This window comes from Necator americanus, chromosome II (assembly GCF_031761385.1).
Source record: "Necator americanus strain Aroian chromosome II, whole genome shotgun sequence".
Taxonomy (NCBI): domain Eukaryota; kingdom Metazoa; phylum Nematoda; class Chromadorea; order Rhabditida; family Ancylostomatidae; genus Necator; species Necator americanus.
This window is the reverse complement of record NC_087372.1, coordinates 17,410,776-17,434,869: the sequence shown is the minus strand read 5'-3', so window position 1 is coordinate 17,434,869 and position 24,094 is coordinate 17,410,776. Positions and strand designations below refer to the sequence as shown.

Below are 24,094 nucleotides of genomic sequence, written 5' to 3'. Positions count from 1 at the left end.
AGTGAAGGGTTCTGAACCCCTCAAATACGTAAAAAGATCGACTTCTACAATCGCGGCTAAAAGATCCTCCAATATGTGTTATTAAGCATGAATGGCAAACGGTATTAGTGTTTTTAGTCAAGTGTTTATGTGCCAGTGCATTGGCTAGGATTGCTATGTGATTTTCGGTTATGATGTTTCTTCACGTAGACCATCAGAGGTATGACATTACCTTGAGATTTAAAGAAAAATGAGACGGCAAGAAAATTAAAGATATGCATGTGTGTGCGATAATTGTTGGTCTCGTATTCTGCTCCGTCACATTTGGATAAACAAACAATAGAGCGAAGCATAGATCCTCACATACACAAGAGGAGAGCAGAATTTTCAACAATTTTTTGGTGGTAAGCAGCGGAATCGCTAACCCTGACCAACGCTACGGCCCATCATCTTCTCAGTTTATCAAATGACTGCAGTTTGAGTTTCAGTTTTAATGCATTGTAATGTTTATCTTCCTCCGGTTAGAAATCCGCTTTCCGAAAAGCATATTGTGAAAAGCTTTCTCACAGTGTCGATAGGACCGGTCGGGTGGATTCTCCAGTTGTTCTAACATATCCTTGAGATAAGTATTTGCTCTAGGATGATGGTATGTGACGTTTTGATTTAAAAAATTCACTTCTGTTTTATTGTAGGACCAGGAAGGCACTGATTTTTTTGAAGGATCTAATAAACCGCCTCTTTGCACCCTTTCCTTGATGATAAGCTTAAATGATTAAGATTAAACGAGTGATAAGAGATTAAACGTAATCACAAGATTGCCTTGATCCCGTGGTTCACTTTGTGTTCGCAACAAAAAGTATCCTAGACACTATCTGTGTGAAAGCTTTCAAGATAATGAAATTTTTGGGTTTAGTAATCAAAAAGAGTGAGGCCAGTGTTGAAATAGCGTAGTAAAGCAGATTTCCTGCGATGGATGCTCTCCGGTCGCCTTGCTGTGCACTACATACATACGTGAATGCCCAAATGACAGCAACTAAATCAAATAATTGAAGATTACAGCAAAATGACGCACATAATTTGGGATTCCCAGACGAGAACGCCCACCTTCGCGACCTCTCTGCCGTAGTGCCGAATGGCTCAGCTTTGTCACTTAAACGGATCGAAAACACCAACGAAATCCTTGTATTTTCTCCCAAGGATTTACTCGAATTCCGTCACACTAAGGAATAAAAGAAAGTAAGGTTCTAGTGCTACCGAACGCGCGAAAGAAGTGACCACAACAGTGTTATTGACGATTTGCTAGTCGGCTTGGATTCACAGCTACAGGCAAAGAGTCCAAGGACTGATATGCTTCAGAAAGCTTTTTTTGCAGCCACTTATTTTAGGAAGAAAGCCCCGTCTCGCTAAAGATTGTGGTTTCAGCATCTCCTCAACAGATATGTTGATTTTCAAGATACGTATCAAATATCTTGCGTAAAAGAAAAAATAAAAAGTCTAATGTGTCATTCCTCTTGGGATGCGCCGGTTCGTCGAGGTTTTAGAACGGCCTACACAATGACTTGCGGGCGCCAGACGGTGAATGGAAAGTTGCTAAATCCATGAACCGTTTCGGCAATATATAAACACGTTGTAACCTTTTGTAATATGCATTTATCCTTTCGTCTTGTTGCACACTCTACAACAATGGCAGATTTGGTGGATGTCTTGTTAAAGGCATCACCCCACGAATCTGGTGTGGTAGGAATTCCCGGTGGAGTATTCGTATAGGGGATCGTAGATTATTGAGAGAAGGGTGATTCCGTTCATTGTTTCCTAACTGCCGTAAAAAACGGGCCGGAAGATACTTCGAGCGTTACGGCGCGCTATTTCCTACGACGAGTTCGATTGGAGCGCGCCAGCCTTGTGCACGCGCCGCATCTTCCGGGCCGTTTTTACGGCAATTGGGAAGAACTGGACGGAATTACCACCCTCTCCATAATCTACGATCCCGTATACGAATAGTCCACTTGAAATCCGTACCACCTCAGATTCGTGGGGTGATGCCCTTAAGAGCGCTAGTGGCATTCATTCCTCCACATTTTGTCTAGATCAGAAAAGGTCCTTTTTTGTTTCACTGGCTACCACAACTGCGGTCCAACTTTTGGAGCACTTCTGTAAACCCTCAACAATAGAAATGTGATAGTCCTTGCGATCAAGCCATGAAAGTTTGTTTAAAGGAAATAATAGAACAGAAACGTTTGAAATGACATTGTTGGATTAATTTCAAGCAACTGTTCCAGTAACACCAATTCACAAGAAGTGTTCAAATCTATGAAACGGGTAGTCGGACAATAAAGGATAAAGGATAGTTTCTTAATATTTGGGTTTTTTTTTCGTTTTGGTCGGACAATAATAAACGTAAATTGGAGGTCGTTCTCAATATTCAAGGAGAGTTTTGATTTCTATAAGTAAGAAATCGCTGTCGAAAACAGAATGCAATTTTTGTCGAACGGACAACTTGGCATGTCATTACATCTACATCTCTAAAGACCTTCATCGGGATATTTTGGATCCACCGTTGCAAGACAGTGAAAACTGAATAAATGTCTAGCTTTTAACCAGAAATTCGTTTCGTATAATAAATATTTCTTTATAGATTTGAGTACTATTGCTCGAATGCCAACAGATTTAAAGAGGACCACAAGAAAAAGAGAAAAAATTTCGCACTTTTCAAGACAAGATACTTCTGTGAGTTACCCAACGATGCGAGGAATTTCGATGATGATTCCGTAACTTACCACCGAATTTTCGGAAGGATTCATCTATTTTTATACATTCTACACGCGAACATGATCGGAAATTCCGTGCATGAATTAAGACATGACATCGATAAAAAAAATGCAAACTGTGTTATTTGCGAGGCAGTCGGAGCGAATTAATGGCAGGCATCAAAAAATCCGCTTGAGCATCAAAAACGGGAAAAATATGACAGCTCATTGTGAAGTACGCGAGACGTGGTGGTGAATCGATTTCCAGAGGCATTGGAAGCCGCTAAGCGTCTGCAAAACACAACAGCTGTTGGAGTGGAGCCGTAACGAATTCGAAACGAGTCCAAAAAGGTAGGAGCAGAGCAGGTGAATGATAGCCCTGTGGCGCAAACCCAAAAAAATCCCCATGTTTATTTGAGTGATGTACGTATTTCGCAGGAGGAGCACCCGTTGGAAGCGCTGCCGACTTTTTCCTCCGTCAATCACTCTCACCCTTATCACATAGTCTGGCCTCGTCCTCTATTGTTTGGTTAGAAGCATTATCTGGAATCAGTTTTCGTTATGCACTAAATTCCTTTTGCAACTACAAACTACATGGAAAGATTAGACAGGAGGGTTTTCCCGTATTTTCCCAAAATGTATGACCTTAGTTGATGGACTTTAGTTGGTACTTTTACCCATTTCTTCGGGACTTCCTGGTAGAAGTTTGCACTGATCCAATGAGTATGACACACAAAAATATATTAAAGGAGAAATTATAGGATGAAATGGTTGGCCCTGATCAATCGCTTTGGGATTTGCAAACGCTTCGACTTCAGTTGAGAGCCACAGGCTCAAAATTTGTGATAATTTTGTCACTGCGCTACACTCACTACAAAAGTTCATCACTGTTGTCGTATAGGGACTGCTTACGGAATTTTCCGACGTTGGATTCTTTCATTATTACGTGAATTTCAGAAGTGTTCAAGGGTGGGAAACTTGGAAACGATAGCAGCAAATAAAAGCCAAAAGAGGGTCTCAGTTCTCACATCGCGGTCTCTATCACGAACGTGATACTACTTAATTAGCTCAACAGCTGCTTTTTGTGTCTTATAGCAATGCATAGCTGTCGATGATTCATAACTTGAGTTAATACAGTCTGGCGGCCGAATTTGTAGTCCTTAGGTTCGCAGTAGCAAAAAATGATTAATTGGACAAAGATGTTTACAGGGAAACCGAGTACTTCTTTGTGTTAGCTTCTACAGGACATCATAACAGTCTACTCCGTCCTCAATGTACCATATAAATAGCCGTAGAAAGTTCATTGTGCCATTTTTCTTGCTTTTCATGTTGTTTATAATTTTGCTAGCTCTTCTTGCCTACATGTATCTCTTGTCTTTATTACTGTTAATCATTTGCCCGCTTTGCTTGCCTTAGTTACTGTTAATGTTATGGTTTTAACCCAGTATCTCAAGGTGGTGCTGAATAAAGTTGCTAAGTAATATCCCGCGTGGCACATAATACGAGAACAGTCTCAGTTTTCCGATGCACGAGGCAAGTCTTCATTCCTGTTCAAGTGGTAAAAGCGCTTGAACGATAAAAGTATAAAAAGTTGCTTTGTCTAGTAATCTCATCACAAATCCTTCACTTTGTCGACGTTCTTTCCATGTTAAGAGTTGTTTCGTCAGGTAAAAAAGGTGACCGGCCTTCCTGAATTTGTAGCTGATGTTCCGCACCTTTAGTGCAATTGAAAACTATGTCCTGGATTTACCAACCAACGGAAACAATCCATCGTCGAAACGTTCTGCGAAAGCTGAACTCCCGCGACTTCTAACATTGTCGTATGATAGATATCGAAGCTAAGGCATGAAAGAAGCGTTACCTTCCTTTTAGAACGAAATGTGAATAATGCATTAGCCGTTGGAATGAATACCACTGTAAGAAACATGGCACGTTCACGTTCCCATCAAAATGAGATGAAATCACCTCTCTGCCTTCTTGCTAAGATCAAAGAATGGAGTTCTTCTCTTACCGGATCTCTCTCACCAGGGAGAGTCCATCTCTCACTTTCGAGGCTGCACCGTTCTCCCAAGCGGTGAAGAAAGTATAAAAGGGGAACGAAAAGCGACCGTGTACTTGCCTCCGTACTCAGATCGAATCACTGGGTGCATTTTCTGTTTCTGTTGTGCGAATCTTTAGTTATCTTTTTATGTGAACGATAATGAGTGTTCGTATATTTAAACGTGTAACAAATGGGTCGTTTCCTCAGTGCTAGTCGACCCACACCTCCTCACGTAGTACTGGCCCCAGGATAGAGAAAAAAACGGTCTGAAGTCTCTGATTTCGAACAGCTTTGAGGACATTTTGATTTCTGGTAGAAGTATAAGTTGTTTTTCCTTTTACGCGTCAGTTTCGAAGCAAAAATAGCTTTCCGAAGAAAATGACAAATGGAACACAATCCTTAGGCGGTGTTGACATTCTCGCGTTAAAACTTGGGTCAGCGAATAAAGAGTGCGAAATGCTGAAAGTATCAAAACTAACCTTGACTTTATTAGTTCAGTCAATTTTTGTTCAAATCATCAACTTTGAACTCAGGAATTAGAGGATTCAGCTATCGGCTGTTGTGAGGTTTCAAAAAGTTTACCTTAAGATGTTATGACTGTGTTAAACTATCTCATTGAACATGGATACGATTGAAAACTCTCGCAAGAAATCCTTAATCTTCAAAATTACAAATTTACATGAATAAAATTTAGAGGATAAAATTAAAATTCTAACATTTTGGGACTCTTGTGGGTGCTGCTTATAAGGTTTTTCTGTTCAAATTGTGTACTTGCTACGAAAATTACTTGCGTATTGTTATATTGATCTAGCTAAAAACATTTACATCGAAGATTAGATCTTAACGATTTCTCGAGGTGTGGTATGTTGGGCAGGGACTCTCTAAAGCTTTGAAGACTCTCTGCTGAACATTTTAATGCCTCTGCAGCTTCCCTGATATTTCTTGCTTTTTTGCATTGTTCTCTCGGAGACTGCCAGCTTGCATTCATGATCTCCCCTGTGGGATGATGCGATAATATGATTAATGAAGTAATGGAAGAAGGCTGCTAACTGTAGAAACTCCTCGTGCACCTCCCTGAGAGTCATATGTCGATCCCGCCAAACTGCTGGACCCCATGACAATTTTCAATCCTCATTCCAAATCCTTCCTTTGCAATCATTTGAAAAGAGTCGTGTGCAAGATCGTCTTTACTGCACTCATATCAGAAGCAGAAAATGCCAGGTTTTTTTTTGAGCTTAATCACGGTTTGGTTCATTGAAGAACGGATCTCAGTCACGTTCGCTTCCACGACTTAGGTCGTTACCTTCCTGACCTTCGGGCAAAATTTTCGGGTTTTTTAAATGACGCCTTTTGGTAGGTTCGTTTCTTTCTGACTAGTTTTAGGTTCAACTCAAAAATGCTAACTCATTCGTTGCTGAGATGATCACACATTAACTGGGCTGCGCATATTGCCGAATTTGCTCGACCCCAGTGAATTGACCTGAACAAAGTCTCACTGAACGGAAATCCTTCAATCGATAACCTTCAAAAGCTCAAAAACTTCTATTAAAAGGTGGTTAGTTTATCACATTGAGCTGCAGGAGAAAAACGGGAAACGTCTTTGAGATGGTGTCATCGTTCCTTTGTTAAACACAGAAATACCATTTTCTGAGGAGAAAAACGCCAACCAATTCCATCACAATGCAAGATCAACAGGAGCGCATGTTTTGCAGAGCGGCGCGTGCATAATATGGCTGCAGATTAAATAAACATAGGAACAACCTCTATCAAAGCTCCTATAAACATTTCAGTCAGGATGATAAAAACCATAATACTGTAACACTTATCCTCCTTTGAACATCAGCAAAAAGAACGATGCCATTGTTTGCAATCGATTTAGAGCCCCAAATGTTACCCCTGCTTCATGATTCATGAGGAAGCATCAGTCGAGCTGCCGCATTCCTATGACATATTGTATCATATAAAACTGCCGTCAGGAAGACGAATTCATTATTTTACATTGCCAAACCGTTCTCTCCTTCACAATGCAGGTGCTATCTTCTTTAAAAACGTCATAAAATCACTGGATCCTTGTCGGATTCCTTCTTTTCATGGCATTTCCACAGGTTATTTCAACGGGAAGTAAGTTAAGAAAAAGATACATATCACTGCGATCAACACTGCGTTGCATTTCATCGCACGAAATCACTTTGAAAAATGATGGCGATTTCCCAGTGGCAGTAGAGTGCAATTACGTCGTGAATGAACGTAAATCACGGATACCGTAGATTTCCAGTAACATATAGTGAATGAGTTAGTGTTACGGCAGTGAACTTGTTTGAAGTTTGAAGATCTAAACTGCAGAACTCTCTGTTTTTATTCTATGCTATATAAATTTGAGAATAATCTGTAGTTTTGAGAGTACCGAAATAAACTTTTTCGTAACATACGTGTACTCAAAAGAAGTAGCTGGATTGAAAATCACCAGTCCTAACGAATGATTCGATCTTTAAAAAGTCAATATTGAGTAAGGTACTTCATCCAGACACTTTATCCTTATTCTTTATGAAGCAAGAAAAACGTCTTGTCACACGCGCAAAAAGCGTGTTGCCATTGATGAGTTAATGTGCATTGTAGCTAGTATTAAAGACAGCATACGACTAATCTGGTGAGGGAAGCAGCGGGGGAAGTTAGAGAAGGGGTTGTAGATCGGAAGGTGTACATAGAGGAGTGTTCTAACGTACCTCAAAGGAACTAAAGCCGTTCCCATGCCGTACTCCTGCTATGGTTAGAGAAGGATGAGAGGAACCACCCTGGATCCGGCAATCCACAACCCCACCTCTAGCTTCTAGCTCCAGCGAATCCCCTCATCAGGTCAGATTCATGATATCTTTAATACAATGAGCTTACGTGCCCGCCCGAGTATGGTTGCAGGCTCAGCAATTATCACGCTGCAGAATCACCATCACTTTTTGGGCGATCTTGTACCGCGCAGATGTGCCCTGAAAGGCATCGCAGTGCTGGTCAGAATTATATTTGCCCTCTATTTACTTCCCAGAAGTAAGGTGTGGATGTGGAACTCAAAAAGTGCGAATCCTCTGGTAATGCATCGGCCAACAGGCTTTTTACTTGTAGCGAGCGATTCTTCCGTTTCTGATAGGAAGATGATTTGCTGACGGTAATTCCCAGCATTTTTTCGTATACGTGTCCTCAACGTTTATGTTAGAATTCCTTGCGAACATGACGTTCACTTCAAAGATTTTTTCGGAACGTTTCGTTGCTTCACCCGCTCTTCGTGTCTCAAGGTATCGCATGCAATATTTTATCAGAGGGAGCACGTCACTGTACTCTCGCAATATATACTTGAATTGAGGGGGTTAGGTTGCGTCGTCCGGTCACATCATCTCTTAAATTCGTCTTCCAGAAAATAATCACATATTGTTTGAATATACAATGTCTTTTTATAAGAGTACTTCTACAGTCGCCGTCGAATGTAACTTCTGGGTCCGATGTTAACAAGGGCGAATTTCGCCAAAATTACTATGAAGTGATCCCAGTCATTCTTAAGAGCAAAAAAAAAAAGCCATAAGATGTGACATGTTCTGTAAAACTACACTTGTATTTTTTTCTAACGACGCTTTCTTCGTTCCTTTTTCTGAAAATTTGAACACCCATGAGATGATGGTTACGTACATACTTTTCTTCTTGCAGCAAAAGTACTACTTTTGGAGAGTGTTAAAACTTGATTTTACACCTATATTCCATTGATATCCACAAAATTTGGAAACATTATCTGAAGTATGAGGTTTTCTCCTTTTTTGCTCACCGGTTGAGACAGGATGAAGTTAACATCTAATGACGTGAACCTCATCACCGCACAGATAAAGATAAGGTTATATCCCGAATCATGTAAACTGTTGCCCACCATCTAAGCAGCCGTTTCCATGCGTTTTTCCAATTTCTGAGGGAATTGTCTGACCAATCTGATGAACGAAATCTGACATGCGAAGGAGTAGGTAGGGATGAAACGCAGCAAATACAGTCGTCACGGCCGAAACGGTTCAGAACACATCTGATTTATCTCCTGACAAAATCACATGAAGCTATTCCGCGGTACTACTCAGCTGTAGCGCACCAATTCGATACCGTGGGTCCGTCTCACTGTTTTCTGGAATTTCGTTGTATGTAAACACACGTGACAGAATATACCTCTTGGTATACAGCATTATACATTACAGAATTTTATTGTTTGCCGCTTCAATAATTCGATTCGATAATTGCCACAGTCCGTCTCGTTCGAGGACGTAATGAGTCAAGCTGAAACAGTTCGTTCGGCAGAAACTTTTAGCACTCTTGTAACTGTAACTAACTAAGCTTGTGTAACTTGTGGCTCATTATTTCTTAACCCGCCAATCCGAAAGTTAAGCTATGCGTCTAACTCAGTAATCATTATTTATTATTTCTCTTCAGGTTTCAAAGAATCATACAAATGATGCTTGATTGATGAATTGATTTTTTTACTGGGTATGAAAGAATTATCCACTTAACGTATATCCATGCACACGAAATATAGCAATTAGACTGATTTTCTTGTTGTTCGTCGTTTCATACGTGTAATGTCCGCAGGTCATCTACTGAATGATTTATTTCTAGAAAGTGGCTAAATAATCGACCAAAACGACACTTCGTGAAGTGATTCTGATCACACGGAAATTGCCTCAAATTCTTTTAACATTAGAAGAATACATGCGTGCAACGAATACGATACATTATTGCTCAATATGACTAGTGCTCCAACAATAGGGGAGAGCTGTTCAATGCTAATTCAACGAAATGATGAAGATCGTCATGTCGACCGGATGGTGTGATGGGCGACTACTCGGCACGTTTTTCCTAACAACAAAATTACGCTCTATTTGCTTCATTAGAGATTCAGCATACAAGTGCAGTTTGATTAGTGATTTAAGCTTTAATGTGCAGCACATGCACGTATGCTTCGTATGCGCCTTTCTTACCTTGACATCGGGCACTAAAAAGCTCTAGTGTGGAGTGCTCAACTATTAAGGCTAAATAATATCTCGCAACGTATCGTTCCTGGAATATATGCCCGTAGCACAGCGTGCGATCAGTTGATTGATCACATTGATATAGCTTATTACGACTGATGAAGAAAAAAAAACCTACTAGAGGGCAGTTGAGGCAAGGACTGAGTGTTTCGGATAGATTTTCCAGCCTACTAAAACTTTAATTATTATGGTTATAATTATAGAATCATAGTTTCTGAAAAGCTTTTGTAAATTGTGATTTACGTCCGCTTTTTTGTACTGATAAGTGAGAATTAATTTACAGAGAATAGGAGAACCCATCTTCTGTTTTCTTACAGTTTTCTAACCAACCTTGTTTTGCTCACATTTTCGAGTTCATGTGGGATCAATAACCTTTTTTTGCTAAACATTGCATCGTGTGCTCGAAATCTGTGCCGTAAGTTTAATAAGCGTCGTTGAGGAATGCTGGGAAAGTCTTTTAATGCTGTAGCATTATTGCTTTTGTTAAGTGACATGACTTCAGACAAGAACTCTTGGAATTGGCTTGATCTAAGCAAGCGCTTTTCGGTTTTGTTACTTCAAGTTATTAGTTCTTTCTTGGCAGCCCAATTCAAGATAGTCTTTCCTCCTCTCTGTAATCTTTTTCTTCAATTTGCTCCAACAGCGCCACTAATATTCACCAATGATCAAGAGAGTCAATGTTCAATACACAATCGTATCCATGAGGACACTACATCCGCCTTCTCCTCTACTGTCGTTTGTTGCTTTCCAGCACCAAGTACGGAGTTTGGAAGGTGAGGTCACCTCATCTCCGTCAGTTCGATGACGTCGGACTTAATCTTATCTTGATTTTATGGGAGATACTCCCGTTTTTACGGAGTGGACAGATATAGCCTATTTGTCTGAAGCGGATCCAAACCACATTTCCTGCGGCTTCCGATCATTTGATTGCGAATTTGTGACATGAAAGATACTATCATCTACAGCAGTGGTAGTATGATAGGATAGAATGAGTCAATTCTGGCACAACAGAGGCGGAAAAACTCCCCCTTGAGTCTACCTGCGTCTCGGCAAAGGGACAAGGTTGTTTTTGATGTGCTTTCACCCACTTCTTCGTTACGCTTGAGGACACGTCAACTCCCGACCAACCGACTGGGATTCCTCTCGTGGAAGAAATCGGTGACATATCATGGAAATTAGAGTATGCGCCCCACGCTTCCAACTAGACCAATGACAGCGGCGGCAGATGCAGCGGTGCGTCGAGAACATTTTCAGTACGCGAGACTGCGCCACTGACGACAGCTGCAGAGAAGAAGGGCATCGGTGTCTGCTTGCACCGCACATCCCGTCAGCCTTGTTGAACGCTCAACGGCGACTATATCAGGTCCAGCGCTGTCACAAAAAGGTTCTTTTCCAGTACTCTGAAGTTCTCTTGTAACACTTGCTGCATTAGGTAACTGTGACAAGTGCATAGTGCGGTCAAACCGAGATGAAGAATGGTGCACTTGCGCAAGCGGCTGCGCTCGAAGTGGTTAAAATCCAAAAAGGAGATCTTGGTAGCCCCTTACGCAGCTACAGTGTGCTTCATGTCTTTCTGATCGTACTGTGGGATGCGAAAGCTGCCGTGACCACTACTGTCAGTGCAGGCAATGATATATTATGAATTCTTGGAATTACGAACACCCTATTCGTTCACGTTTTTTTCATCAGTTTATGTACGTTTGTTCTTCAAATTTGTGAGACAACAGTTTGAAGTACACTTCGACATTACCAGCAGTTTTCCAAACAGACGTTATTACGTTACGTTAACAGTACGTTTATTTTTTATCCTTACAGCATTGTGGTTATTGCCTTATGCCATGGAATCCAGAATTAATGCGTATTTATGCACTTTTCTCTTGCCTGAGGCCAAATTTTTATTTTGCAGTTTCATCCCACTGTTGCGATGCTATTTGGCGGATTTCTGGCTATCGCCGTGGCAAACGTCATTTTCCCGGTTGTGAGCGAGCCGAACAGGCGAGCTTTTATATCTAACTTTATGTTATTCACCTTACTGGTCCTGCTGCAAAAAAAAAACACATGTATAAACATCAAATTATGAGTATCTTCACCTCTCCAAGTTTTTGTAGTTGATGCGCTTTTTTTCTGGGTCCCGGACCGAAATTTAACTTGTGAGTGAAGATCAAAGCAGAAAATTTTATCCGATTGGACCTTTCCCTTTTGAATTTGGACTCAGCAGAGAGATGCGATGGAGCCGCGTTGATTTTGCGTTGTGTTTTCGTTCAAACGCTCAAAAATCTAACTTCCGTCTGTTTTGCGTCCTATTGCTTATTCCGACTGACCTTAATATATTGCTATATTTGTAGCTGCGCGCGCAAGCATTTAGAACATAATGAAGTAATGGTTGCTGATTTTGATTTCTACGCCGCTTAACTTCCCGTGCTTGTCAAGTCAGATTTTTTCTCGTAGTTTTCTTTCGTTCATGTGTTCACTTGTTTTTAATATGCTAGTTAATAATACGCACGTTTATGTATACACACTTGAGGTGTAGTTTTTCCATCAGGTGCACCTTATGTCATCTAATCTACATGGATATTGTGAGTACTTTTTTCTTCCTTGCGCTTCATTTCACATTGTTTGCTGTCATCCTTTCTATCCGCACGTATATCATGTGAACCTTTCCATGGTCTGGAAGGGAAGGCAAATGCATGCTTGTAACGTGTTTACCTGACATCTCCCAAGTAAAAACACGTAAGTATACGTAAGCATTATTGTTAGAAAATGCAGAACACATACATTCATAAAGGCTGTGCAGTGCGCCATAGTCTTTTTCGTTTTCTTCGGAACCGTGTTACGCAGTCTTCTTTCTTGCTATGAAACGGCTTATTACATTTCCTAATATTTGTTATTATTATTATCCTATTATTTATTATTATCCCTTATTATCTCCTCCGGGGGTAACTTCCAGTTCTTGAAGTAAAACCCGTTGAGAAATGTCTATGTGCGAACTGTGACACAACTCCAACTGATAATCTTGAACGTTTTGATAACTGATGGCTTTCACCACGATCTCGTCTGCGTTCTCGGGATGCCGTTGATGGACATGCTCGGTGAGGTTACAGTGACTTTACACCTGGAAGTTTAGTAGAGTCAGAAAGAGTTATCAATATGAAATGCGATAATTATTACACGAACATCGTAAAAGCTATTCTGGAAAAGTTATGGGCTATCAGTGTGACTCATATTAATGCTTTCTCTACAGAATATCAGGCGGTAAATATTTGTGAGCATGTCTTGTTCCTCTGTGTCAACTCAAGCTAGTGTTCACACTGTTGAATGTCGCACCATAGTACTGACAGTTGTATTGTGGCTTTCACGATGCGACAACTTTATAGCCTTTTTCTGCGCTTTGAATTCCGCAATTTGCTCAAGCGAATATCCATGAACGTCGACAAAATGCCTTTCCATTCTAGTCTTTGCTGCGCAGCAAACTCGGCACTCTTTCATGTCAACACAATAATCACAGCAATACCAACTGTACACAAAAGGAAGGACGAAGTGGAAAAACTAACTTGCGATCGACATCCAAAGTGTAGGTTGACAATAATTGTGAAGAGTAGAGATAATAGTTCGACTAACAAACCTTAGACAACAACTTATCCACAGGCTTAGATGACCCAATGTTGTTCTTCCACAGATGGCGTGGTGTAGACACCCCTTCGTTCAAAACCACTGGTATACCCTGTTGCACTTAGGGGTGAGCAAACACTCGTGTAAACGCCCCTATTGGCTGACGAATGTTATAAATAAGAATATAGCGCTTCCAGTTCCTCGTTAAAATTTACAAGGCACACAAGATCTAAGCATACATTTGAACTTCATTAGGCCGGCAGAGCCCTAAGGGTGATACCAAGTAGAAACGTCACAGGCGACAACAAAGGATCACAGGAAGTACAGCAAATGATGTGAAGCAAAATGTAAAGAGGAAAAAATGGATTCACAATAATGCAAGTATTCGCAAAAATTAGATGACATGTTCGTTTGAGGAGAAAGCTACACAAATACAATGTCTGTACAAACGTACATGACTAGCAGAAAAGAGAGAAAAGTGAACATATGAATCAAAAAAAAATCACGAGAAGTGAATCTTCTCTGATAAACACGCGAACTTAAACGGCATAAAACCCAAAACCAGAAAACATTTCATCATCATCATGTTTGTGAGTGCTTGGGCAGCGTATTTCATCATCAACATATTACACACACAGCAATATATTATACGCCATCCACTTTCGCAAGTTTGAATCCTGCAATTCTCCGGCCGCTGAGTTTGCTACAGTTGATCACTCATATGCTCGCGGTCACCTGCAGGACGTTACCTCTAGTTTGAGAAAATCGCTGAGCTACTCCTTTTTACAATGACGATAATAGAAAGGATAAGGATAAAGGCTTAGCCGTATCAATCTACCAATCGCAATCTGGGATGCGCTCATGCGTTTAATTGTAATTCGTAATCGTTGAGATTTTTGAACGCGTGTTGGCCTGAACACCTATACGATGAATATAAAAATGACGATAATAAGTTAGTTGGGTTAAAACTACATGAAGCACCAACAGTTCCGTAACCGGATGCGTTCGAGGCGGCGCCAAAGGAAAACTCTGCTGGTGAAATCCAGGTTTTTTGCTACTAAGCCGACACCTCACTAAACTCTGGAAAACGAAGTATGGATTGATGGATATGATGGGGTCTATAATCCTAGTCCAAGAAAGCTGACTACTATAAACATATTACATGCACGACTTTCACTCTCGTCTTTATTGGATATCAAAAGGAAGTTATAGAACTACAACATCTAGCACCTCTTGGTTGAAACGTACAAGGGTTCATCACTGATATAAACCACAACAAAATTTTTGTTTTCAACTTTTTTTTAAACTTTTCTTAACTTTTTAAACTCTTCTGACAACTTCAACATGAATAGGACAACAAGAGAGAGATAGTCTCCGACTAGACTCTTTCTGTGTTTCCGCTCATTTTTCCTCATTACCTTACTTTGTGGAAAAAAGTTTATTCATTAAAGAATAACCTTTCTTCCTAAATAATTCTCAGATGTGTAGATTAGAGAAGGTGAAGGTCAGTGAAATTCGATGTCACTGACGGTCACAATATCATCGAATTGGCTGATCGAGGATTTTGGAGAACACTTTGAAGGCATGTTCAGTTCTGTAATTGAGATAATAAACTAGAATTGGTAGTTGCTTAACTAGTCTAGAGTACTTTGTAACATATGCTGGATGTGCAATTTTTTTTGGATAGGATAATATAGTAGAATTTGGAGAGAAGCACTGAAGATTTGAAGGAATATTTTTCCCAAACATATACGGGGGAAAGACGTTGCAGATTTGATTTGAAATACTCTCTGCTTTGAGGTGGCGGAGATGTTATAACGGCCAGAAAACGTTCGGTGTACCCCGATGGAAGCATAAAACACACGAAACATTTTATCGTCACTTGTGTACAATGTGTGGCCAGGACTGTTCTAAGGATCGAATAGGAAAAATGTGGTTGAAAAAACAAAGAAAAAAGACCTTTCTGACGAAAAAACATGAGCTTTACTAACTCTGTTATTTTTGCAACTACCATTACTCAATAAATTAACTATTACTTACAATGCATTTAAGCACTGAATTCACCTGCAACATTTTTTCAAACCAAAGATCCTGAAACTCTTTTTAGAATATTTATGCATCAACTCCTTGACTTTTTTTCGTTTTTGAATAAGTTGCATCTTAGACCTAAATTTTCTATCTATTCTCTTTATTTTTTTATTCCCTTCAAAAGTCCCAGCGTGAGGTGATGCTGAACGGAGTTTCAATGATGAGAATGGGACAGCGATATTAGACAAGAAAAAGATTTCCCTCACTAGAGAGAATACAGCCTTCTAGTCGCGAGAGTCGGTGGCTAATAGATCGCTAACCGCGGACCAAGAGCGACATTGCGCCTGCTCCGAGGCGCAGATAGATTCAGGGAACGACTCTCCGCTTCTGTTGAGTCTGTTGAGTGGACTGACTTATAACACCCTGTGTTTCGCGTGTGAGTCAAGCCAAAATTCTGCAATCAAGTAACTGGGAGGAGCTGGTATGGAGTATGAGGTATGGAGGATTTGATGATGCAACTCATGAAAATTAAGAAACAGATCATGAATGACCGGGACGACGCCATCCATTACAACGCTGGAGAAGAAGTACTCCCAGGAACATACGTCAATTGAAGAGTTTGTCGGATCGATGTTCTCGTCCTGAACACGATTATGACGATGAGTATCGACAGAAAAGGATCGAGGAAGATAAAAGTAACTCAAAAGCGTATTGAAGAGATGAGAATTTTTGGAAGTTTTGATGAAGCTTTGTAGTCTTTGTGTTTGACAGATTATTGATTATCAAAGTTGATTCAAACTTTCAGACAAGAAAAGTCTGAAATTATTTTGATTGATGTTCATATTAAAACTTCGCTCGACTTGTGTTTAGGGGAGACGTCTTGCCTTGCGAAGATTTCTGCAGACACGCCTGTTCGACAAAAAGAACCTCTGCAGCATTTCGGGAGAATTTCCTGAATGAGTTTAATGCAATGCTAAACGACGAACTGCGCTATTTCCCTGATGCCTTCGACCGAATGATTGTAATATTAGTAGTCCTGTAGGTGGCTATGCAGTGCACTTAATCGTTTCGCTTTTGCAGACAGATGTAACGAGAAAGAGTCCGAGAATTAAAAATGAGGAATTTACTCGCGAGCTGAAGAAAAGGTATGAGAAATCTACGAATAGAGAAGTGTGATACAAAAGCAATACAATACGTAAACCTCTTGTAGGTGCACTGATGCTGACTTCATTGAAAACTATCTTCGGGCAGCAATTGAGGAGATAGGAGACTCATCTCCTCTGGACAATTCGAAATGCTCTGAAATGGCTGCAACTATCACCGAGATAGTCCTCGATGACAACAGAGAGGTTTTTGTTTGTACAGCTTAATTGTTGATAAGACTTCACGGAATTTGGATCTTATTCGAAAGGCTAGTTTCTGCCAACAGGTAGAAATGACCTTTGTGCACGTCTTCTCAAATGAGCATACTCTTGCGCTTTTTAGAAATTTTTCTCATAGGATTTCTGAGCATTTGAAGGTCTGATGTTCTGTCAAAATCCGAGACTCATCGCGCTCATGCAATTGAATACATTTGACGTGGACTATGTACACTTCTGCTACGAACTCGTTTCTCTGTAAAACTCTGTCAACGCGAACAACGTACTTTGTGAACCCAATACCATAACACTGTCGTAACAGATTTCTTCTAAAAATGCTCGCACTGAAATCTTCATTATTTTATCGTATTCGTTTCAACCTTTGGCATTTGATGTGTTTTTCTTTGAATTTTCCTGTTGATCTAAAATCTTCGACTACACTTGTTTCCTGAAATTTAGTAATTTCCAGCCTACGGAGCAAGTTGTAGATGTCATCAAGAAAGTGCGAGATATGATTGCATTTGATAAGTTGAGAGAAGAGAAACCGAGAATCCCAGACGCTTTCCGCTTGACTACAGAATTCTTCAACGCTCTTCAACAAGGTTACCTGGCATTCATAAACGTAGGCTTTTCAAACCTCACTTTTCTCAACAATCTCGAAATCATACAGTCTTTCCCGAAACCCTATTACAACCTAATAAGTGTCATTTTCAAACGTCTTTTTCGCTAGTTATGCTTTTTTTAACATATTTTATCTATTTTCTAATCAATCCAACACCTGTGTGATGAAAACCTAGTTACCTTGAAGCAAAAAAAAGTTACCATATATTTCCTCTTTCCACTTCTGTGAAATAGAAAGCAACACCATCAGAACAAGAAATGAACACTTCCTTGTGAAGTGTTCCCATTACAAATGGACGTGCGGTCCGGTGTGATCCAGTCCCATGCCGTTGTGTTAATTACCTTTGAGAAGACGAACATTTGGGAGATTTGGCGGTACACTGGATGTTGCATCTCGAACATTTGATGTTTTTGGGGATTTTATGCGTGACAGCTCCTGATGTATCAGGGTGTTGGAAGATTCTTGTGGATATGTTTCGAAACTGTTTATTCTTATTATCTCCGATGCTTTTTTGGCTGCAATGCTAATCATTCTCTTTTGCTTTTTTTCTTCTTCTAGGAAATTTTCATTATTTTAGAGCACGTCCAGCACATTACAGTCTCCAGAAGCAGCACACTGGTATCAAACGACAAGTCGTCTGAGCCTAGAGTTACCAATGAGAACGAATAAGTTCTTTAGAAATGAACACCTGGATATACTTACTAATGAATATTTCAATTGCACAGAAAAGTGGTCAGTCTGATGGAAACAGTCTCTAGGTGTTTTCTTTTCAGAACCGTCGTTTTGTGTTTCAATTTGAGGGTGCTCGGTATCGATGGTCGTGAGAAAGCGTTCTGTCTGTCAAGAGCATGGCGTTTAGCTTATGAAACGATCCCAATGCCAACCAGGCTAGCAGAGTTTCTGCACGATCTGCGAAGCCTCAACGTTCGTGTGGTGAACAATAGGATTTATGTGAGGCCTGCATACGCACTCCTCCTTCTGAACACCACGGACGAAGCAGTGTTGGTGAGTCGTCAGGAGAATCAAAACTTTACTAACATTAAAGCTAGCTTTCTCAGCTGTCTACCCTTGGTTCCGAGATTGCTCGAGAAATCACTCGTGCCAGCTACGAGGCGCCACTGGCAATTCATCGTTGCTTCCGACAACATATGAAGGATAACTGTGATGAAACACCGGTGATTTCAAGTTCTGGAAGAAATCGCAATTGATAAAAATCCTCATCTCATCCTGGGATCAATTTGGCCTCCTACTCCGGCATTGCTAGAGGCTCAACTATAGCTTTGACCGGAGTCTCTTTAGTTTCCATTTTTTTTTAAAGAGTACAAAAATTATTGCGCGAAATACCAATCTCCTAGCGCCTAGGTGGGAGGTGGAGAATTTTTCTCTGCGAGACAATGTCAACACGTAAGCTATATTAAAGGAGGAATGCAACGACGAGGCAAACGAGTTTCTCTTCAAAGCAGTAGCACTCAGAGCAACCTTCAACATTCTCCAGAAAAAGCAGGTGAGCACTACACTTGGCTATTCTGACGGTGGAAAACGAAAAGAAACTTGGTTTTAGGATAAGTATTCAGAAGAGAACAGTCGGAAATTCTTCTACTCCAGCGCCTTCTTGGATTGTGCTAATGAGGTTTCAGTAATAATAGGAATCTCAGCACCTTCTTTTCAAACAGTCTAATTCAGCCTTCACCAACCTTCTCCTTGATGAACGGTGTGTTTTCGCAGAGTGACGACTTCCAACGTGTTTTCGCCTGTGGACAGTCGACTGCAATGTTTCTACCTCAGGCAAGCCTTCTCGCTTTCCTTGCAAGATGACGTCAAATCTTACATTTCGGGGTCGGAGAGCGAAATTATTTTGAGCAAGGTGGTCACCTTCTGGAAATGGACTTTGTCGGGTAAATGAACTGACGCTAAACTAATCAAGATAATGAATTTCGGCTATTTTCGAGCATTTCCTACATTTCATAAATGGTTTGCGTTTTGTATCAATTTGTAAATAGGGAATGTGGTGTATAAACGGACACAGAAGTCAGTTGATTTGCTTCTCTAGGATCCACCAATGCGTTTGACTTCATTTCTGAATCGGAGAGGTATCAATTCAGTGGCCCTGCAGACTTTTCGACCTCTTACCACTTTGCTTTGAACGTAATGCATATAAACATTGAATTCCAGCTCGCACTACTCCAAAACTTTTGGCTGTACGGTAAGCAGTCTCATCTTACAGTGCAGTCTCGAACGCGGTGTTCGCATATCACAGCAGACGCGCGTGTGTCCACAGCAATTTCAATGCTTTCATTGTACTCACATATCTTGCGCTAGAAATTGATTTCTCCCTTTCCTCCGGCCGAGTCCGATTACTTTGATTCAGAAAACAACGGAGGTTTCTCGAACAGTGCCGAAAATCGTTGCAATTTTTTATGTCTTTGAAGATGAGCGGATGAACATGAGGGCTTTTTCATTAGCTGCTTTCTGAGCTCCGTGAGCGCCAGAAATCACACGCAACGAGCAAATCCAATATGTTTGATTTTATGGTCGCTGCAGTGCAAAATAAGGAAGGAATTCCCAATTTTTCACGTCTTATGCAATGTAGCGTAGTGTGGAGAACACTGTGACAGCTACTCAAGAGTTTCTGTACTTAGCAGCATCGTTAACATAATAACGGAGGACCTATGGTCGGATCAACACGACATGATGACAACGACATGAAGCACGGTGTAGTTGCGCAAGCGGTTGCGCCCGAAGCGCCGCCGTGGAGCTAGTGGCTGGCTCGAGGTGGGACCATGGTGAACTACAACGAAAAGTGGTGCTACCAAGGGTACCTACTCGGCCGTGACCGCTTCGAGCGCAGCCGCTTGCACAGCTGCACCGCTTCGTGTTGTTTGGCCATATTGTACGCCTAAACGTAAATGTTTTCATACTAGACAAGAGTGAGCATCATTTCGTTATTATAGAGTATGATGCTCTCAAACAGAATTTCACTGTAACGAGCAACTTTAAAAAAAAAAAACTATTTCAGGAGAGGATATGCGGGCTGCTCTAACAAGTATGTGATACGAGTGTTGATGCCTTTTAATAAATGCTATGAAGAACAGAGTGTTGAAAACGTTTCTTTCTGATCTATTTGTACAGATTTCTCGAACTGATTATTGATTTCAGATCGTTGATTATTCCCTGACTTCCCGAGCTGATTGTTCGAACTGAACATGTCAAAATAAGCGTTATCACTAATTCCAATACATATGCATGCGAATGCGTTGCTCGTTCTCATCTCCAATTTTTTTTTACAAATCCCACGGGATTGTGTTCAACCGTCTTGATTTGTAGAAGGTTTATTGTCAAAGTTGTGGTGAGTCTGCTCCAAACATCTCAGAGACAGTACATGTATGATTCAATAGAATAGAATTTACAATGAAAACGGTGAAAGAGTCTCCGTTTTTAGACTGTTGGGATATTCATCCCATTCTTACGGAATCTGCAATTAAATTGAACCATATAGGAATCTTGGAGCATGAGCCCTTGATCATTTCCTTCTGTTTGAACACCATTTCAACGCACTCCCGGCGCAAGAAAAGTGAACAGGTAGATTATTAGAAAGCAAAGTCTGCAAAATGTGTAATGTTACTAATACTGTAATAATAATACACAATATAGTATAATATAATAATATGTTAATAATACTGTAATTTCCGATTGGGAATTCCTTTAAGGATGAAGGAGTTTGTAATGGCGCCAAAGATATGTACAATTTGCAAAATCTGTGAAGGATGACAAAGCCACATACGAAAATGATAATGGTTTTGATGTTTGCGAAGAAATTGGGGATGTTAGGGGGAGTTTTGAAAGTACTGGAGAAGAATTTGGTGACAGGAGCAAAACTAAAGTAAAAACGTATAGCATAAAAAGCCAGTGTCAGAACACGTCGAACTATTCATAGAAATAATTTCTGGACGATATATTCTTTCGTTGACAAATGCCAATCGTCCTCGGAGCGTTGCTGTTGAAATTCCTCTGGGGCTTCGAGTCGTATAGTACATATTGACGTTAGGAGTAGTGAAGTGGAGACTGTCTGTAGAAGGGGTTTCAGGGGAGGTGCACATCAGTATCTTCGACGAATTTAATCTGGGTTGTTTATTGACTGATTGGGAATTACAGAAAACATTCATTATTGTTCCTTGTGCACATAAGTAGCATCCATTTCTTCCTTGTGTACGTGAGATGAATTATTGCTTTTGCTCGCGGTAATGACGAATTCTTTCGCCGACAACTGTACGACTAATGGTTGCAGCCAACGTTACTTTTCGCCTCGATTATTGATCCCTTTTCGAGGATTGTGACTTGGAGGTTGTTGTTGTTGAAAGTTTCTTGAATTCGTTTTGTAAATAAGACGAAATCGTTCCATTTGGACACGAACATGTCACAGAGTAGACCATCAGCGCGCAAGTACAAGTGTATTTCGCGAACAAGTGGTTCGTGAATGATTCTTCTTCTTCTCTGTTTTTGCATTGAACCAGTCCTGGTAAATGTAGGATGAACTGACCTTCTGGTGCAAGTTCTATCATCGACACTATTTTGTCGTCCGTTATAAAGTAACTCGAAGGCATGGGTAGAGTTGAGTTCAACAGAGTAATCTGCATTTTATTCCAACGGAAAGGAAATCCTGGTTGAAGAAAGAGTCGTTGCGTTGAGGAAAATGAGTCACTCGTTATTCCGTCCATTTCTTCTTAATTGCCGTAAAAAAGGGCCCGGATGATACGGCTTCGAGCGTTCTGGCGCGCTCCTTGTAGAAAATAGTGCGCCGGAACGCTCGAAGCCGCATCTTCCGGGCCGTTTTCTACGACAATTAAGAAGAAATGAACGGAATCACCCTTCTCTGAATAATCTACGATCCCGTATACGAATACTCCACCTGAAATCCGTACCACCCCAGATTCGTGAGGTGATGCCTTTAAATAATCCAAATGGGGCAAGCGGAGGTTTGGTGCAATGCTTGAGATGTTGGGATGGTGTAATATCGAAAGTAGAGGCACGTTTCCTTGCAGTACGAGCAAAATTTGCAGCAGAGGCATTTGGAGCTCGATGCACTGTATTTGTATCCAGGATTTGAGTTTGAAACAGTGCTGAAGTCACAGAGTTTCGTGCCTGACGTAATTTTTGCGCACGTGTTGACATAAAAGCTTTCATTATTCCATCGTTTGTTAAGTGATTCTGTATGAAATTTATTATTCATTATGAGGTTTTCTACTTTTTGTTGACAGATATGAGCGACGTTTTCCAGACGTATTGCAGTCATTCCCATTGCTTAATTTTCCTTGTTCCTCAAAGCAGCACACCATGGACATGATTTCTGATTGAAAGCGTCTATACGAGGCCGTAGATTGCCGAAAACCATGTGGTTCCTCTCTTCTCTTCATGATAGTCGAAAAAAACGGCATGGGAGTCGCTTTAATTCCACCGAAGTGCGCTAGAACGCGCTTCTATATACACGTTCCGTCCCCCTTAGCAGTCTATTCATTAGTTTAAGTTGAATAGGCCTTTGATGAGATCTTATTCTTATTCATTTTTCGTGCTTTCTGCAACAAAAGTACGAAAAACTGGCAAAAAAAAAACAAATCCTCGAGATTAAAAATTATTGATCCTCGAAGACTCCCTCGCTGATGCGGCGCGTGCACAGGTGTGGCGCGTTCCAGTGCAAGCCGTCGTAGAAAGAAACGGCGGTTTCCGGGCCGTTTTTTACAACGACAACCTGGTATTTCTTAATCTACGACCTTGTATAGATGCTTTCCATGGAGAATCCATACCACGTCAGATTCGTGGCACACTGCCTTTGAGTGAAATGTAAGCTTCCTGGCGATAGGCTGAAGTGCGAGAAGAGTTCTTTCATGTATGAACCACATTCTTAGTTGTTGACTATTGTACGCTAGGCCGTATCACTTTTCATCGACGCTGTGTCGGATTGAGAGGTAGAGATTGTCCAGATTACGATTGTTATGATTCCATAGAGTTTTTTCCTTCTTCTTCTTGGTTGGTGTGTGATTATGGGAACCTTAAAGATCCAATGAGTGTTTTGAATTTGAGAAAAATAGATTTTACGATGATAAAGAAGAAGCATGCGAGTATGTTTCTTGAGAGTCCATAGTATGATTTTGAGGAGTAGAGTGAAAGGCGGAGAAGAATTAATATCGTAATTGCAAACACTGAAGTCGTTGCTACTTTTGGGATTGTCCAGCCTTGCATGTTGCAATTTCTTTCTCAACAGATTTGACACTGAAGTGTTTCGCTGGGTGATTGTCCGGGACGCGAGAGATTTGATGCGAGAGTGCGTTCTCTATTGGCCTATCCATTAACGAAGAACGTACGTAGGAGCATCACGAAGGGTGACAGGAAGAGTTTTGCCATGTTGGGTTCGCACTTATTCGCGTGAACACAAACTGATGCAGTATAAGTTTATTTCGTTGCTTTCGATTGTTCCCGCTGATGTTCTTCCTGGTTACGCATCCTGGTGGAGTAACTATTCAGTGATACCTTGCAAGGGAAGTATTCCTTGGGTGCTGTGCCCTATGCTCGGATGATTATTGATGTTGTTCAGATGTCGAGTGTTGTTACTGGCGAGTAAAACAGGCAGAACATGGGGTTGCCGACAAAACTCAGATGAACTGTGCTTAGAA

At 40.8% G+C, this 24,094-nt stretch overlaps 1 protein-coding gene across 4 annotated transcripts; it reads left to right on the top strand.

Annotated features, from left to right (window-relative positions):
• Positions 1 to 6,791: 6,791 nt before the first annotated feature.
• Positions 6,792 to 20,593, top strand: RB195_018188 (uncharacterized protein; the record flags this gene model as incomplete). 4 transcript variants are annotated; one of them, XM_064185520.1, is made up of 15 exons in its annotated part: positions 6,792 to 6,797; positions 11,719 to 11,807; positions 16,320 to 16,470; positions 16,530 to 16,594; positions 16,660 to 16,798; positions 17,277 to 17,429; positions 18,007 to 18,161; positions 18,230 to 18,434; positions 18,488 to 18,604; positions 18,850 to 18,933; positions 18,991 to 19,059; positions 19,113 to 19,140; positions 19,191 to 19,214; positions 20,446 to 20,472; positions 20,586 to 20,593. In XM_064185520.1, the coding sequence occupies 15 exons, from the start codon at positions 6,792 to 6,794 to the stop codon at positions 20,591 to 20,593; spliced, it is 1,320 nt and encodes a 439-aa protein (XP_064041398.1). The 4 variants fall into 4 exon arrangements, with proteins under 4 accessions (XP_064041398.1, XP_064041399.1, XP_064041401.1 ...); XM_064185519.1 differs by lacking the exon at positions 6,792 to 6,797 and adding an exon at positions 11,038 to 11,196; XM_064185518.1 differs by lacking the exon at positions 6,792 to 6,797 and adding an exon at positions 11,441 to 11,602.
• Positions 20,594 to 24,094: the final 3,501 nt, after the last annotated feature.